The sequence below is a fragment of the Grammomys surdaster genome, unplaced genomic scaffold (genome assembly GCF_004785775.1).
Source record: "Grammomys surdaster isolate TR1022 unplaced genomic scaffold, NIH_TR_1.0 127, whole genome shotgun sequence".
Taxonomy (NCBI): domain Eukaryota; kingdom Metazoa; phylum Chordata; class Mammalia; order Rodentia; family Muridae; genus Grammomys; species Grammomys surdaster.
In genome coordinates, this window is record NW_021604585.1 from 8,444,036 (window position 1) to 8,459,088 (window position 15,053).

The 15,053-nt window shown below is 44.1% G+C and overlaps 1 protein-coding gene across 2 annotated transcripts in view; it reads right to left on the reverse strand.

The window, feature by feature from the left end:
* The window catches only part of Pigh (phosphatidylinositol glycan anchor biosynthesis class H), a 9,491-nt gene extending 5,469 nt beyond the window's left edge, over positions 1-4,022 (reverse strand). For both annotated transcript variants that reach the window (XM_028789737.1, XM_028789728.1), the window contains exon 1: positions 3,843-4,022. In XM_028789737.1, coding sequence (XP_028645570.1) covers positions 3,843-4,022 — 180 coding nt within the window. The remainder of the gene's footprint in view (positions 1-3,842) is intronic.
* Positions 4,023-15,053: the final 11,031 nt, after the last annotated feature.

Below are 15,053 nucleotides of genomic sequence, written 5' to 3' on the forward strand. Positions count from 1 at the left end.
GCCTCTCACACCCTTTTACTCCCCTGACTCTTCACAAGAAAAGGGACCCTCTCCTTTCATGTTGCTTTTGGTCATAGTTGTTCTACCACAGGAATAGGAACCTAAGACACTAGGTCTCTGAGTCCCTTTTCTTGTGAAGAGTCAGGGGAGTAAAAGGGTGTGAGAGGCCAAATAAAAGAAACAAAACAAAACATTTCACAGTTCAGTTCAGAAGTGTCAAAAGGTTATAAAAAGAAACAAACCATCCAGGCATGGTGGTACATGCCTTTAATCCAGCACTCAGGTGGCAGAGGTAGATGGATCTCTGAGTTCAAAGCCTAGTCTAAGAGCAAGTTCCAGAACAGCCAGGGCTACACAGAAAAATTGTTTATCAAAAACAAACAGGAGCTGGAGAGATGGCTCAGCAGTTAAGAGCACTGATTGCTCTTCTGGAGGTCCTGAACTCAACACCCAGCAACCACATGGTGGCTCACAACCATCTGTAATGGGATCTGATGCTCATTTCTGGTGTGTCTGAAGACAGCAACAGTGTACTCACATACATTAAATAAATAAATCTTTAAAAACAAACACCAAAGCAAAAACAAACAAAAAAACATGAATCTTAACAAGTAAGTTCAGCCACATACCTTTGCTCACCCATTTTGAGCAAAGAATGGTTTTTAACATCTTTTTACAAGGTTGAAGGAAGAACCAAAAGAAGCAGGTGCAGTGGCTCACATTAATCCCAGGAGGCAGAGGAAGGTGGATCTGGACTATACACTGAGCTCCAGGCCACAGGCTACACAGGCTACACAGGCTACACAGTGAGACCCTGTCTCCAAACAAACAAACAACGAATAACAAAAAACAGGCCAGAGAGATGGCTTGGTGGTTAAGAGCACTGGCTGCTCTTCCTGAGGTCCTGAGTTCAAACTGTAGCACCCACATGGAAGGGCACAACTGTCTATAACCTCAGTTCCAGGGGACCTGACACCCTCTTCTCATCTCCTTGGGTACTAGGCATATATGTGGTGCACAGACAAACATATAGGCAACACACCCATAAACATAACACAAAATTTAAATAATAAAAGGACAAAAGAACATGGGACAGAGATTCACAAAGCATAAAATATTAATTTGGCCTTTAAAGAAAAAGCTTGCTGGATTCTGTTCAGATAATTATTTCTGGCTGGTAAATAGGAGTCAGAACTGGGCCTCTGATGACCCAGAAGCAACTACTTTCAGCTAATTAACTTCAGACTCAGGTGTCTTGTAAGCAGTCCAAACTGAATAAGCACTGTGGAAGAAAGCCAAGATAAAACTCAGCCCTCTATAGGTGCTAAATTGATTTTAAAAAAGAAGTCTAGAATACTGTGTTACTAACTATAAGTGTCAGAGGGAGGAGAAATGGAAGAGGGAGGGAGAGAGGAAGGAGGGGAAAAAGGATGGAGAGAGAAAAAGAAGAGAGAGGGACAGAGATAGGTCAAGGCACACAGCTGTTCCATGAAGACATCCAAGGAAGCAGAACCCAACAGGTGCAGAGAAGGTAGTGCACACTGATGGGTACACTCTGCTGAAAGGGTAGCACACTGCAGATTGGAGTAATGTTGACAAAACGATCAGAAGCAGGGAGAATGACAGAGTGAAGAAGAGTAAATGCTCAGCTTAGGGAATGTTACTCAGCTTCTGTTAAGATAGTCTGCCTCAAAGTCCATTTTCCTGGCCAAATTCTACGGATGCACACTACTCATCTGAGTCAGGGTTAAGTCACACATCTGAAGGACTCCTTTGAGAGTTCTTTCCACTCGAGATATTCATTACTTTCATGAATGATTTTGAATAGGAACAAAGATCTGAGCTTTTGCACACAGAGCCCTGGGGAAGTCTTGGAATAATGTAAGGAAGCACAATTACTTCTGCATTTGGGGGACATTTGGGTGTCCATGCCAGAGAGATGGGTACAGTAGGGAACTTACAGAACAGCTCTGAGCTGGGTGTGGTGCACACACCTGTAATACCAGACCTTCACAGGGGCTGAGACAGGAGAATGCAGAGTTTGAGGACAGCCTAAACTACATAGCAAGACCCTGTATCTCTAAACAAACCAACAAAAAACAAATCCAACTGCCTGCGATCTGCAAGACCAAAGTATAACGGAAAGGGATTTCAAAGCAGGCAGCTCTAGTTTGGAAGCCCAGCTCTGTCATTTTATCAGCGTCAAGACTATTAAATTATTACTCTTTCTCAATGTCCCCTGATCCCAGGGTAGAAATAAGAAATTCAGCAAAAGACCTGACACCCTGGGTATTTAGTAAACATCTGTTCATGCTTTCAGGTAACTGTGCATGTATCTGGAACACAGACTGGAATGAACATTCAACTGGGCATAGTGATGTATCCCTTTAATAACAGCACACGAGAGGCAGTGACAGGTGAATCCCTGTGAGTTCCAGGCCAGCCTGGTTTACACAGTGAGTTCAATAACAGCCAGGGCTACATGGTGAGACCCTAACACCTGCCCCCCTCCCACAAAAGAATAAAAATCCAATTATATAAATTTGGGGGAAGGACTAAGTCAGTTTAATAACTTCAACTGACCTGTGAAGAAACTTTTAAATATAAATTGGTAAAGATTAGGAGTCTTTTAAAAATACTATTTGTGTTTGGTTTGTTTGTTTTTTGAGACGGGGTTTCACTGTGTAGTCCTGGTTTCTTCTGAAACTGTTAATGTAGACTGTAGACTGATGTAGACCAGGTTAGCCTTGAATTCAAAGATGCTCCTTCCTCTGCTTCCCTAGGGCTGGGATTAAAGGTGTGCACCACCACACCAGCCCATACTATTTATTTATTGTGTAGAGGTCAGAGGACAACTTTGTGAATCTGTTCTTTCCTTCCATCATGTGGGTTCTGGGGATTCAACTTAGGTGGTCAGATTTGGCAATAGGTGCAATTACCTACTGAGCCATTCCCCAGACCCTAAATTAGAGGACTTAACGTCATCTGTGTCTGTGCAATTACTATGCTCTGCCATACACTTTGATGGCATAAAAGTGACAGAACCAGGTAGGCCAGCCAGTACTACATATGCTGAGACCCTGCAGCAATAATAATAAATCGCAAAAGAAAAGAAAAAAGCTAAGGGATGTTTTAATGCAAACAATATGAAAATTACAGAAATAAACAGTTCTGGTGTACTAGCTCTATTTAGACCACTCCTGAATTAATATATTCATTTCAGGGCTACAGAGGGAAGTACAACTAGAACTCATGCTGAACAAGGGCCGACTGGATGATTCATTTTACTTGGGAACTGTCACAAAATGACAGCATTTGACCTTCGCAATATTTTGAACCATTAGTTTCATCTTAGATACGTTAAAAACGAGGCTCAGGGGAGAAAAAAAAAGATTAGAAAGTCTGAAAAATGAGCATAGAAAACACTCGTGTCTTAAATCTGGCAACTTTTTAGAAAGTGCATTTAAACTGGGGAAGGGTTGGGAGAGGGGAGGTAGTTGACCTGGTCTTGGGAAACAGATATTAGGAGGAGATACTATAGTGCACAGTTGTGAAGGCTTAAAACTTTTCTGTAATTCTGCCATCCGTTGGCAGTGGTACCCTGTAAGGAGTGATGGAGGAGGATGCACTGAGTCCTCTGAGGAGGTATGTTCATTCTATGAATGAGCAGGGCAAGTGGTCCACTGTGGTAGAACGTCCAGAAGCACAAACTTCTTGGGGTGGGAGGGCAGTCCTGCCGCGGAACGGCATCCCTGATCCAGGGAGTCCCCACCCTCCCGGACCCACGGGTCAGCCCCCAGACCTTTCCGAGTTGCCTGCGACGGCCGAGCGCTGGCCTTTACCTCGCACAGGGTGAAGAGCCCGTAGGCCGCCAGCCACACCGCGCAGGTGACAGCGGTGAGCGAGCACAGTGACAGCCGAGCCGAGCTGAGGCCGAACTCGCGGCAGTACGGAGAGTAGTACCGGCGCCGCAGGGCCAGGCGGCCGCCGCAGATATCCGAGAAGCTCTTCTCGTCCTCCATGGCCGCACACGCCAGCTGGTCGTGCCGCTCTAGCCCACCCGGAGGCTCGAAGTCTCGCTGGCTCCCGACCGTTCCGGAAGCGGCTCAGCCCGGCCCGCCACACGCTCTGCGCAGCCGTAGTGAGAGCGTGGCTGGGGCCTGGAGCTAGTTCTCCCAGTTTGTCCTTAGCCCAAACTCCCCAGAATCGCGGCACCAGATTTGGACAGATTAAGATCTCTGTTTACTCGTCTGACTTATTTATATTGTTACACCAGAATGACCCGCCCCCCCATGCTTTGCAGGTGTTCATTCATTCATTCATTCATTCATTCACACATTTATTTCCCTGCGAAGGGATTTTGGTACTGAAGATTTCTGCCCCCAAATAGCTTCTTTGCTAGGAAGGAAAAAACGATATAGACATAACTTAGTAGTATTATTGACAAAAACGTTCAGACCAGTAGAGAAGGACTGGGCAACTAAGTAAAGGTCTTCATCACTGAACCTATAAGGGCCACACTGTTCTGTGGGGAGTTGGGGGAGAAAATTTCCAAAAAGAAGGACCAGGAAAAAGCAAAACTTGGAGGCTGGAACGGATTTCTGTTACAGGAATCAAAAAACTAGCGAGGCTAGTTTGCACGGGGTGGGGGTGCTAAGTAGGCGGAAGACTCAGTTTTGAGTTGGACATATGGCTCAGCTATTAAGAGTATGTGGATCCTAAAGATAGGAGGAGAAAGCCCACCACCCAAATCATCATGGCCAAATTAATTGAAGCAAGCTTTTAAAATTCACACATACGCAGGTTGCCTCCTCCTGAGATGAGGGTCAGCTTTGTATGTGAAGACAGGCTTTTATAGCTCAGGGGTAGGAAGGTTTCCCAGTGGGGGTTTTGCCTGGCAAAACAGGGCTACAGGAACAGAACACAAGCACAGCAAGTCAGTCCCTTCTGGAACAAAGGCAGAAGGTTGCAAAGAAGGGCCTACCAAGGTGGTCATATAACCATTTGAAGCAAAGGTAGGGTTGCAAGATGGCTATAAACAATTTTTTGAAACAAAGAGGCGATTGCATTCCTGGAACGAGCAGTACAGGACCATTAGTAGTTAAGGTTACGGGTGGGGCACCGCTCTATCCTTGAAAAACAGGTTTAATCATAAACAAGAAGGAACCTAGTTTGTCTTCGCTATAAGAAGGCTTTCAAGCCTAAGATGAAGACAGGCTGGTTCTCAGTAGGGAAAGATAACTGGGGGAACCACTACTAGATGCTCTTTGCCACACTTTCTAAAGTTTTGGTTAAAAGAACAGGCCACACATATATTTGCATGGATGGAACGCTACTGTAGCAGTGTATAGAAGTCATCTTACTTCTGATCATGGGTGATTATTTCTACTGTTGAACTTAGTCTTAGAACTTGAGTCACTATAAATATGAATAATGGAGAGACAAATGTAATCAAATAATTCCACTGATGACTCCACAGGCTCAGACTGGCTTCTTAAAATCTTTTCTATGGCACTCTTGCTTTAGTGTTTGCTTACACTTAGATTTCATAGTTCTAAAATTACTGTGTCATGAGCCATCCAGAGGGCTCTGCAGGTATGGCAACCGGCCTCGGAGGCTGATGATGTGAGTTCAAGTCATGGAACCTACATGGTGGAAGGAGAGAACCAGCTCCCACAAGTTGTCCTCTGATTGCCATGTGCTCACTGGCCATGGCATGCCTGTGCCCACACAAATACATACATACATACATAAGTAAAAGAATGCTGTCTTATAGCTTTTATTCTATTTGATTTTGGTGGAGGGGTATTTTGAAACAAGATTTCACTCTATAGCCTAACCTGGCCTCCAACTTGTGATCCTTGAGCCTCAGCTTTTTCTGAAATGCTGGGCATATGTTAATGGTCCATGTGAGAAAGTTACAGGCTACCTCTATATAAAGCCCAATTAAGAGTTATTACTGGCCGGGCAGTGGTGGCACACGCCTTTAATCCCAGCACTTGGGAGGCAGAGGCAGGTGGATTTCTGAGTTCGAGGCCAGCCCGGTCTACAGAGTGATTTCCAGGACAGCCAGGGCTATACAGAGAAACCTTGTCTCCAAAAATAAATAAATAAATAAATAAATAAATAAATAAATAAATAAATAAAGTCCTTACTGGCCAGTGACCATGAGCAGCCTCAGAAAACCTCCTGGCTCCAAAGATTAGGGGTATAGTATTTTTAAAGGCAAACCCCATGATGACATCAAGTGTAGGTCAGAAAACTAGTAACAATTGCTTGGGCTGCATATTCAGGTTATGCATGGACCATAGCCAGGGTCACGGTAGGTCCTAAATGTGTTGCCAAGGCAAACATGACTGTTCACAGTTTTAGGGAGCAAACATTATATGGAGTTAGGGTAAGATCAGGACAAGATCAGGACTATTGTCTTAGTCTTTTCAATTATGCATATTAAGATATATGTAAGTGTCTTAGTTACTTTTCTATTGTTGTGACAAAATACCATGAGCAAGACACGTTATAAAAGAAAGCATTTAATTGGGGCCCACACTTCCAGAGGGTTAAAGTTCATGACCATCATGGAGGGGAGAGTGGTGGCAGGCAGGCAAGCATAACACTGGTGTAGTAGTTGAGAACTTACATCTGATCTATAATCACAGGGGAGAGAGAGTACCAACTGGAATGGTGTGGGCCTCTGAAACTTCAAAGCCAGTCCTCAATGATACACCTTCTCCTACAAAGCCACACCTTCTAATCCTTCCCAAATAGTTCCACCTACTGAAGACCAATTATTCAAAAATATGAGTCTATGGGGGCCATTCTCATTCAAACCACCACAGTAAGAAAAGTCTGACATCTATTTCATCTCACTGTTGGTTTTGTTAATTGTCTATGTCATTTAAATTGAGATTTTTCCGGTTCTCAGAGGGGTGTGTGTATGTGTGTGTGTATACATGTGTATGTACATGCATGCATACTTGTGAAGATTGAACCTAGACCCTCAAGCATGCTGGTGTTTTGTTTTGGTTTAGTTTTGGTGGTGGTGTGTTTGTTTTGTTTTCTTGTCTCTTGCTATGATGAGAGGCTTCCAGTTTAAACCTGGGAATATAGAATTAAGACAGCTGTGGCCTTATTTAAATCTGTTATGATAGGACTTCAGGCCACTACTGTGTCAAGGAAACAGGCTGACATGACATCATCACCAGGAAGAGGTAGAAAGAAGTTCAGCCTCCTCACTTGGCCTCTACTGATACCTGGTTGGGAAGGTGTTGTTTGTACTCAGTGACTGGTGAAGTCCAGACAACTTGCCTGTTCTCCTCTGGGGTATGAGAGTCCTTGCTGCTCCCTAGTGACTGGGTGGGGCAAACCTTAGCCCTGGTAAAGTTTGGGTCTCTCAGCCTTTGCTGACAGAGCTAAAAGTAAGAGCCACACTCTTTCCTGTGGTATTTGGCAGGAGTAGTTACTGTCTGAAGTTTTCTCTCTTCCTAGGCCACTCCTTTGCCCTTTGGCAGGATGAGGCAGGTTTTTCTCCGTGTAGTGTGTGTGTGTGTGTGTGTGTGTGTGTGTGTGTGTGTATACTGGCCTCACCACATTGCTCTTTCTCTTGCATCTGGTTTGAGGTACACAAGGAAAAAGCAGAATCCTCAGGCCCAGGATCCCAGTCTGCAGGGGTGGAAGGGTATGATGTCTTTATAGTTACCTGTCACAGAGGTCGTGGCCAACCCACCTATAACTAGAAGTAGGCTCATAAACAAAACCATCACAATTATTAATTTAAATTTTTACATGGCATGGGCTTTAGAAACGAAAACACAAAGACCCAAGGAGCTTATGTTTAGGCTCAGTGAAGAATAAGCAGCCATGTAGAAAGGTGATTGATTCTTCAAAAGAACGTGGCAGGGAAAACTCAGAAAGGCCTCTCTGTGTGACTTTCTTTCCCACTGCATTTATTGCAGAATGCCTGTCACAAAGGGCTGTCAAGGGCTTTGGAGGAGAGGCACTGGTTTCAACAAACTGGCTTGAGGACAAGAAATCCTGACTTCTGTTACTTGGTTTAGAGAGAAAGCAGGGTGAGAAATGGGAGACAGAAAGACTTTTCTTCTAGAGCAATTTCAAGCTATTTCTGCTCAAAATATTAGTTTATGAAGCACCGTATATTGGGCTATTGTGGTTTGTTTTAGGTGTAGATTTGTTATTGTTGGTTGGTTTGGCTTTTTGTTGTAGTTGTTTTTAATTTATTTATTTAATGTCTGAGTGCTCTATCTGCATGTACACCTGAATGCCAGAAGGGGGCATCACATCCCATTATAAATGGTTGTGAGCCACTATGTGGTTGCTGGGAATTGAGCTCAGGACCTCTGGAAGAGCAGCTAGTGCTCTTAACTGTTGAGCCATCTCTCCAGCCCATTTGTTTGTTTGTTTGTTTGTTTGTTTGTTTGTTTTTTGAGACAGGGTCTATCTAAGGGTTTTATTGCTGTGAAGGAACAACATGGCCAACACAACTCTTAAAAGGGCACAGATTTATTTAGGGCCGACTTACAGTTTCAGAGAATTAGCCCATTATCATCACTGTGGAAAGCATGGTAGCATCCAGGCAGACATGGTGTTGTAGGAACTGAGATTTCTATCTCTTGATCCAAAGACAGTCAGGAAGAGACTGTCTTCTACAGGCAGCCAGGAGGAGGCTCTGATTTTACACCGGGCAGAGCTTCAGCATGGGAGGCCTAAAAGCCCACCTACACAGGGATTACACACTTCCTCCAACAAGGCCACACCTCCTAATAGTGCCACTCCCCATTGCCAAACATTGAAACACATGAATCCATGGGGGCCAAACCTATTCAAACCACCACATTCCACTTCCTGGCCCCATAGGCTTGTAGCCATTAAAAACTCCCCATAGTCTATTACGGGCTCAACAATATTTAAAAGTCCAAAGTCTTTTCTGAGATTCATGCACTCTCCTAACTGTAATCCCCTATAAAATCAAAATAAAAAAGATCACATACTTCCAACATCACAGGTTATACATTACCATTCCAAAACGTCATAGTGAGGAAATACTAGACCAAAGCAAGACCAAAACCCAGCTGAGCAAACTTCAAACTCTGATTTTGTTTGTTTGTTTTTTTTTGTTTTTTTTTTGTTTTTGTTTTGTTTTTCCCCCAAGACAGGGTTTCTCTTTGTAGCCCTGGCGGTCCTGGAACTCACTCTGTAGACCAGGTTGTCCTCGAACTCAGAAATCCGCCTGCCTCTGCCTCCCAAGTGCTGTGATTAAAGGTGTGTGCCACCACTGCCTGGCAAACTTCAAACTCTGTTATCTCTCTGTCTGATATCCAACTCCTCTCGGCTTTGTTGACTGCAACACAATTCTTTCTCTTGGGTTGGTCCCATTCCCTATTAGCAGCTTTCCTCAGAAGGTATCCCAGGGCTCTGACATCTCTAACATGCTGGGGTCTCAAGGCAAGTTCAACTCATTAATTCCTTGTTCCAGTGTCTGGGATACACACATGATCTTCTGGGCTCCTTCAAAATGCTTGAGTCCAGCTCTGCCCTCTGTAGCACTCTAGGCTCTGGCTGACTCCACTCCACTGCTGCTGTTGTTCTTGGTGGTCATCCCATAATACTGGCATCTCCAATACGTTGGGGTCTTCTACTTCAATTAGGCTGAACTTTCACCAATAGCCTCTCATACATTCTCTTCATGGTGACAAGCCTCAACTTCTTTGCAGAACCTCTTCAGTTCTGGGCCTTCGACTACCACTGAGGCTGCACCTCACCAATGGCCTTTCCTGGCCTCTCACAGTGCCAAGCCTCGGCTTCTCTCCATGATCCCCTTATGCCTTCAAAATGAGTGCCACCTGGGCGACTCTTACACATTACCAACGGTAGCTGCTACCACAATGTACAACCTTGGCTATCCCTGGAACACAGCTTCTTTGTACTCTCAGAAAACAGTTTCCAGAAGATTTCACCCCAGTGTTCCTCATCCCTATTTAATCACTGCTAATTTTTTTTTTATCTCCAGCTAACCAGCATCAATTGTCCCAGTAACCCTTTCCATTCTTGGCTTTAAAGCCAAAGCCACATGACCGAAGCTGCCAAGTTCTGCTGCCTGCGGGGCTGCAACATGGCCCCTTGGTTCAATTACCTCTTCAGGTTTCTGTTTTCCATAGTTTTCTTTCTCTGACTAAACTTGACTATCTGCTCTGTGAACTGACCTTGAACTCAGAGATCTGATCTCCTCTATTTCCTGAGTGTTAGGATTAAAGGCATGTACCATTACACTTGGACATAAATTTTTCTTTAATTCCTTTTTACAAGATCTTTATAAGCATGGGCACTATGTCTCAAGATCCAGATCAAAAGCCTGTGTCTTCCAGCCTCAAGATCTGAATCACAGGTGTGCCCTCCATTTCTGGATTGTAGTTCATTCCAGATATGGTCAAGTTGACAACTGAGAAGAGCAATCATAATCCATCCCTTGTTAATTTGGCACACAATTAATGAAAACAATAACCAATCAGGTCATAATAAAACCTAACGTGATATAACTATCCTTTGTTCAACTGCAAGTTTAAACAATAAGTTTAGCTGGGTGGGATCTTGTCCAGAAGTCAGCACTCCCTTAATTACATTTAATATCTTTGAACACAGGATTTAGCTCCATTCCACTTCCTGGTGCCCCTTTAATCTTTGAACCACACATCTTGTACTTTTTCTTTCTTAGTTTGCTACATCTGACCAAAAGGCTCCTCACAAGAATGAACCACAGGACAGAGTCTATGGTATGGTGTTTTGAGATTTTCTTTGTCAATTAATCTAAATCTCTTTAGCCTCAGGCAGACAAGGGCAAAACGCAGCTACATTTTTCACCAAAATATCACAAGAATAGTCTCTAGGCCACATACTAATTTTTTTTTTAACCTCTGAACCCTCTTGAGCCAGGCTCCCACAGTTAAAATCACCCTCAGCACCACTGTCTGCCATGCTTCTAATCGTATGGCCCATTAAGTTCCACTTAAAGCATCAACTGCTTTCCAAAGTCCCAAAATCCACATTCCTCCAAACAAAAGCACGGCCAGGTCTATCACCGCAGTACCCTACGCAGGAGGCAAAGACAGGCAGATCTCTGGGTTTGAGGCCATCCTTGTCTACATATTGAGTTCCAGGACATCTGGGACCACACAGAGAGAAACTGTCTCACACAAAACAAACAAATGAAAACAGTGGAACTGTCGAGAGAGATGGCTCAGCCTGAGCAAAAGCACAAGGACCAGAATTCAGATCCACAGCTTGCAGGGTGGGCATGATGGTCCGCCTATAATTCCAGAACGCCAGAGACCAGGAATCACCAGAGCAAACTGACTACCTAGACTACTCAAGTTAGTGCGCTCCAGGTCCAAGTGGGAGATCCTTTGTCGATCAATTAGACGGAAAGCAATTGAGGAAAACACCTGACATTAACATGGGGATTCTACACACATGCACACATGCCAGTTCAGCTGCACATACACTTATGTATACACATACACACAGACCACACACTCAGGGTGCCAGGGGTGAGAAAAGGAAAAACAGAAAGTAGAGCTTTTTTTCCATGGAGTCACAACCCCACCTTGTGGCCTTCCTCAATAGTGACACTTGATCGTTTCACTTTAATTCAAGGAACATCTGGCTTTTGTGTGGAAGGTTTCTCTCTTTGTGATATCAGGATGTCTTTCATTTTTACACACTAAAGTGCTAGGTTTCCTTTGGGTTTCTTTGTGATTTTGGTTGGTTGGTTGCTTTTGTGGTGCTGGTAGTTGAACTCAGGGATTTGTGCATTCTGAGTTATCCACAGCTCCAGCCCTTACCACTTACTAGCTTTTAAATCACACAAACCAAAGTTTTAGGAAAATTTATTTAAAAAGGTGAACCTAGCTAGGCTTGATGGCTCACACCTGAAATCCTAGCACTAGGGAGGTGGAGGCAGTCAGGATCATGAGTTCAAGGCCAGTCTGAACTATGTAGTGAGGCTGTCTCAAAAAATAAAAGCCCAGACAGACAAAAGAAAAAGTGGATCTAAATGTAAGACACAAGTAGATTCAGTTAGTTCAGAACACTTTCGTTACCTTTGCTTATAATCACAGCTGGTGCCCCAACAGGCCAGGCTCAGCCATTTACCTTCTATGAGACAAGTAAAGAGCCAAATTAATGCTGAAAAGCAAAAAGAGGAGATTTATTACATATGTCCATATTGGAAAGAGGGACAAAGAGATCCAGTGATGCCACTTCCCTAATGCATCACTACCCCCAGTCCATCTTCATGGTCCCAGCTTGAAAGCGAGGCTTAAGGAGAAGTCAGGGCATACATAACCATGTAGTCAGGCCAAGGTGTGGTCCCTCAACCACCACAGTCTCAGCTCCAGGTCTCTCCTGCAAGGTCATCAGACAAGATGTAAATCTTTCTCTTGGTGACAAATTCCCTCCTCTGGTTGCCAACAGGGCTTCTACATTGTCTTCCAGCAAAAGATTTCTGGGGAAATTCTTATTTCTTAGAGGTCCATGTTTCAATAGCTTAACAATAAGAGAGGAGCGTGTATGTCTCTTTAGAACATTCATTCCTGCCAGACAGGCTGCTTACACCTCCACTCAATTTTATGAGCTCATTCTGCAGCCTGGTTTGTCTGGAACTTGCTCTGTAGACCAGGCTGGCCTCAGACTCACAGAGATCTGCCTGCCTCTGCCTCCCCCGACCCCCCAGTGCTGGGATTAAATCATGAGCCATTATGCCTGGCATAGAATTCTCAAGACTAGCTTCTCTCTATCTCAAAGCATGTTTGAATCACCTAAAAGAACTTTAAAAACCTGGGTCCACCTCACCATCAAAATGAAAAAGATTTGGACATAAGTATTTTCTACAACCCCCAAGTTCCAATTAAGGAGCTGCCAGGGCTGAGCTAGGCCAGGAAGAAATCTTTTCCTTGGCCATCCTCACTATTTAGACGCTAGAGGGTAGAAGCCGGAGAGTTAACTGACCACAGAGAAGTAACACTGGGAAGAGTTATTTACACTGTGGGGAGTTGTTCTGTTGTGCAGGTTCCATCAAAGACTACTGGGACACAGGCTTAAGCCAATAGAAAGTTTTTATTAGCTGGCTGGCAACTACATTGAATGTTCAGGATTCCAATGTAGCCCTGAGCCTTCCTCAGGGTGAGCTTTTAAACACAAAAACCATATCCTGAGATGACATACTTCAGTTATTAAAAACAGTCACAAAGCAGGACTACAGAGGCCAAAAGAAAGGTTAGTACACTTGGAGAATTTGATGGATTAGGTCTTTGTTTTCATTTTGGCAGATAGTGCAGTCTACCTGCTGGGTTTTATGGACTGAATGGTACTTTCACCGAGGAGTCAGTTGTGCTAAGGTCTGGGGGCCTGTTATAGCTCAGTCATGAATAACTTTCTGAGTGGCCAGATGAAAGCATAGCTATAATGACAGAAGAGGGGGCATTCTGCACTTGAGTGAAAAACCACTGGAAGGTTTTCTTGAACTTTTTGGTGCAAACAAACAAACAAGATTAGTTCTTTCTGGTGCTGAATTGATCTTTTCCTAGTTGGGAAATTTCTCCTTTTTATGTTGTACACATGAGTGATTGCCTGCATGTACATATGTGTACCATGTACATGCCAGATGTCTCTGAAGGCCAGAAGAAGGTGTTAGGCTCTTGGAACTCAAGATGTAAATGGTTATGAACCAAGCACCATGTGATGCTGGAGGCCTAATGAAGAGCAGGACGTGTTCTTAACCACAGTTGCTGCTAAGTTCCAGGGCAGAGATGCTACAGAGTCCTGGGGTCAGTGACTGATGATGGACCATTTCTTTGGGTCCTCCTTTCTTTAAGATTTATCTATTTGTATTTTATGTGTATAAGTGGTCTTATATTTGCCTGGTGCCCATGGAGATCAGAAGATCCCCTAGAACTGGAATTACAAACTGTCATGGGTACAGGGAACTGAACCCAGGTCCTCTGCGAGAGCAACCAGTGCTCTTAATAATGGATCCAGTCATTTCTAAAATCACTAATCCTGGGGCCTGTTTGTTCTATCATACTGTCCAAACACAAAACACACCTGGGCCTAAATGCAGCAGTATGAGACAAGAACTCTCCCATATACCAACAAACGATTTAGCTCTGAAAATATCCAGAAGTATGAAATCTCAGAAGTTGGCAATGGTGGTGCACATCTTTAATTCCAGCACTTGGGAGGCAGGGGCAGGCAGATCTTTCTGAGTTTGAGGCCAGAGTAGTCTACAGAGCAAATTCCAGGACATCCAGGACTACACAGAGAAACTCTGACTCAACTCGCCACTCCCCCCCACAGAAAAAAAAAATTCCCAGAAGTAGTGAACTTAGTTCCACAGGACTACCTCAAGCTTAGGGTTCTGGGGGGAAACTTGGAACAGCAGAGAGAAGTGCCCTCCTGTTGGGAGTTGGTTCTAATGCGTTGTCTTATTTTGGCTCCAAAAAGCCACGCTTCCAGATCTGAGGGTCCCCGCCCCCAGATGTCTTCGACTGATAATAAAGAATTGCTGTACAGCCAATAGCTGGGCAGGGAGATGGGGCAGAAATTCAGATTGCTCCACCAAGGGATGGAGAGAGAGGGGAAGAGGAGAATCTTCATAATTTTGAGGCAGAGATGAGATTTAAGAGCGGCAGGAGAGAAACCATCCAGCAGTGTAGGTGGAAGAGAATTCGGACCTTGTGGGGTGCTGCCTAGAAGGTAATAGGGCAGCAAAGATAAAATATAGATTTAGAAGGTGTTATGCCAGGAATACTGGAGGGAAGTGTGTGCTAGCTGCGGGGAGGTTTGGAAGTGCCCAGGCATTGAGCTAGTCAAGGCATATCAAAATTAGCTGGCTAGCTTGTGTTATGTGTGTCTTTCCTTCTTTCTTTCCTTCTTTCTTTCTTTCTTTCTTTCTCTCTTTCTTTCTTTCTTCCATTTTTATTGGATATTTTATTTACATTTCAGATGTTATCCCCTTACCCCATTCCCTCCCTCCAGGAACC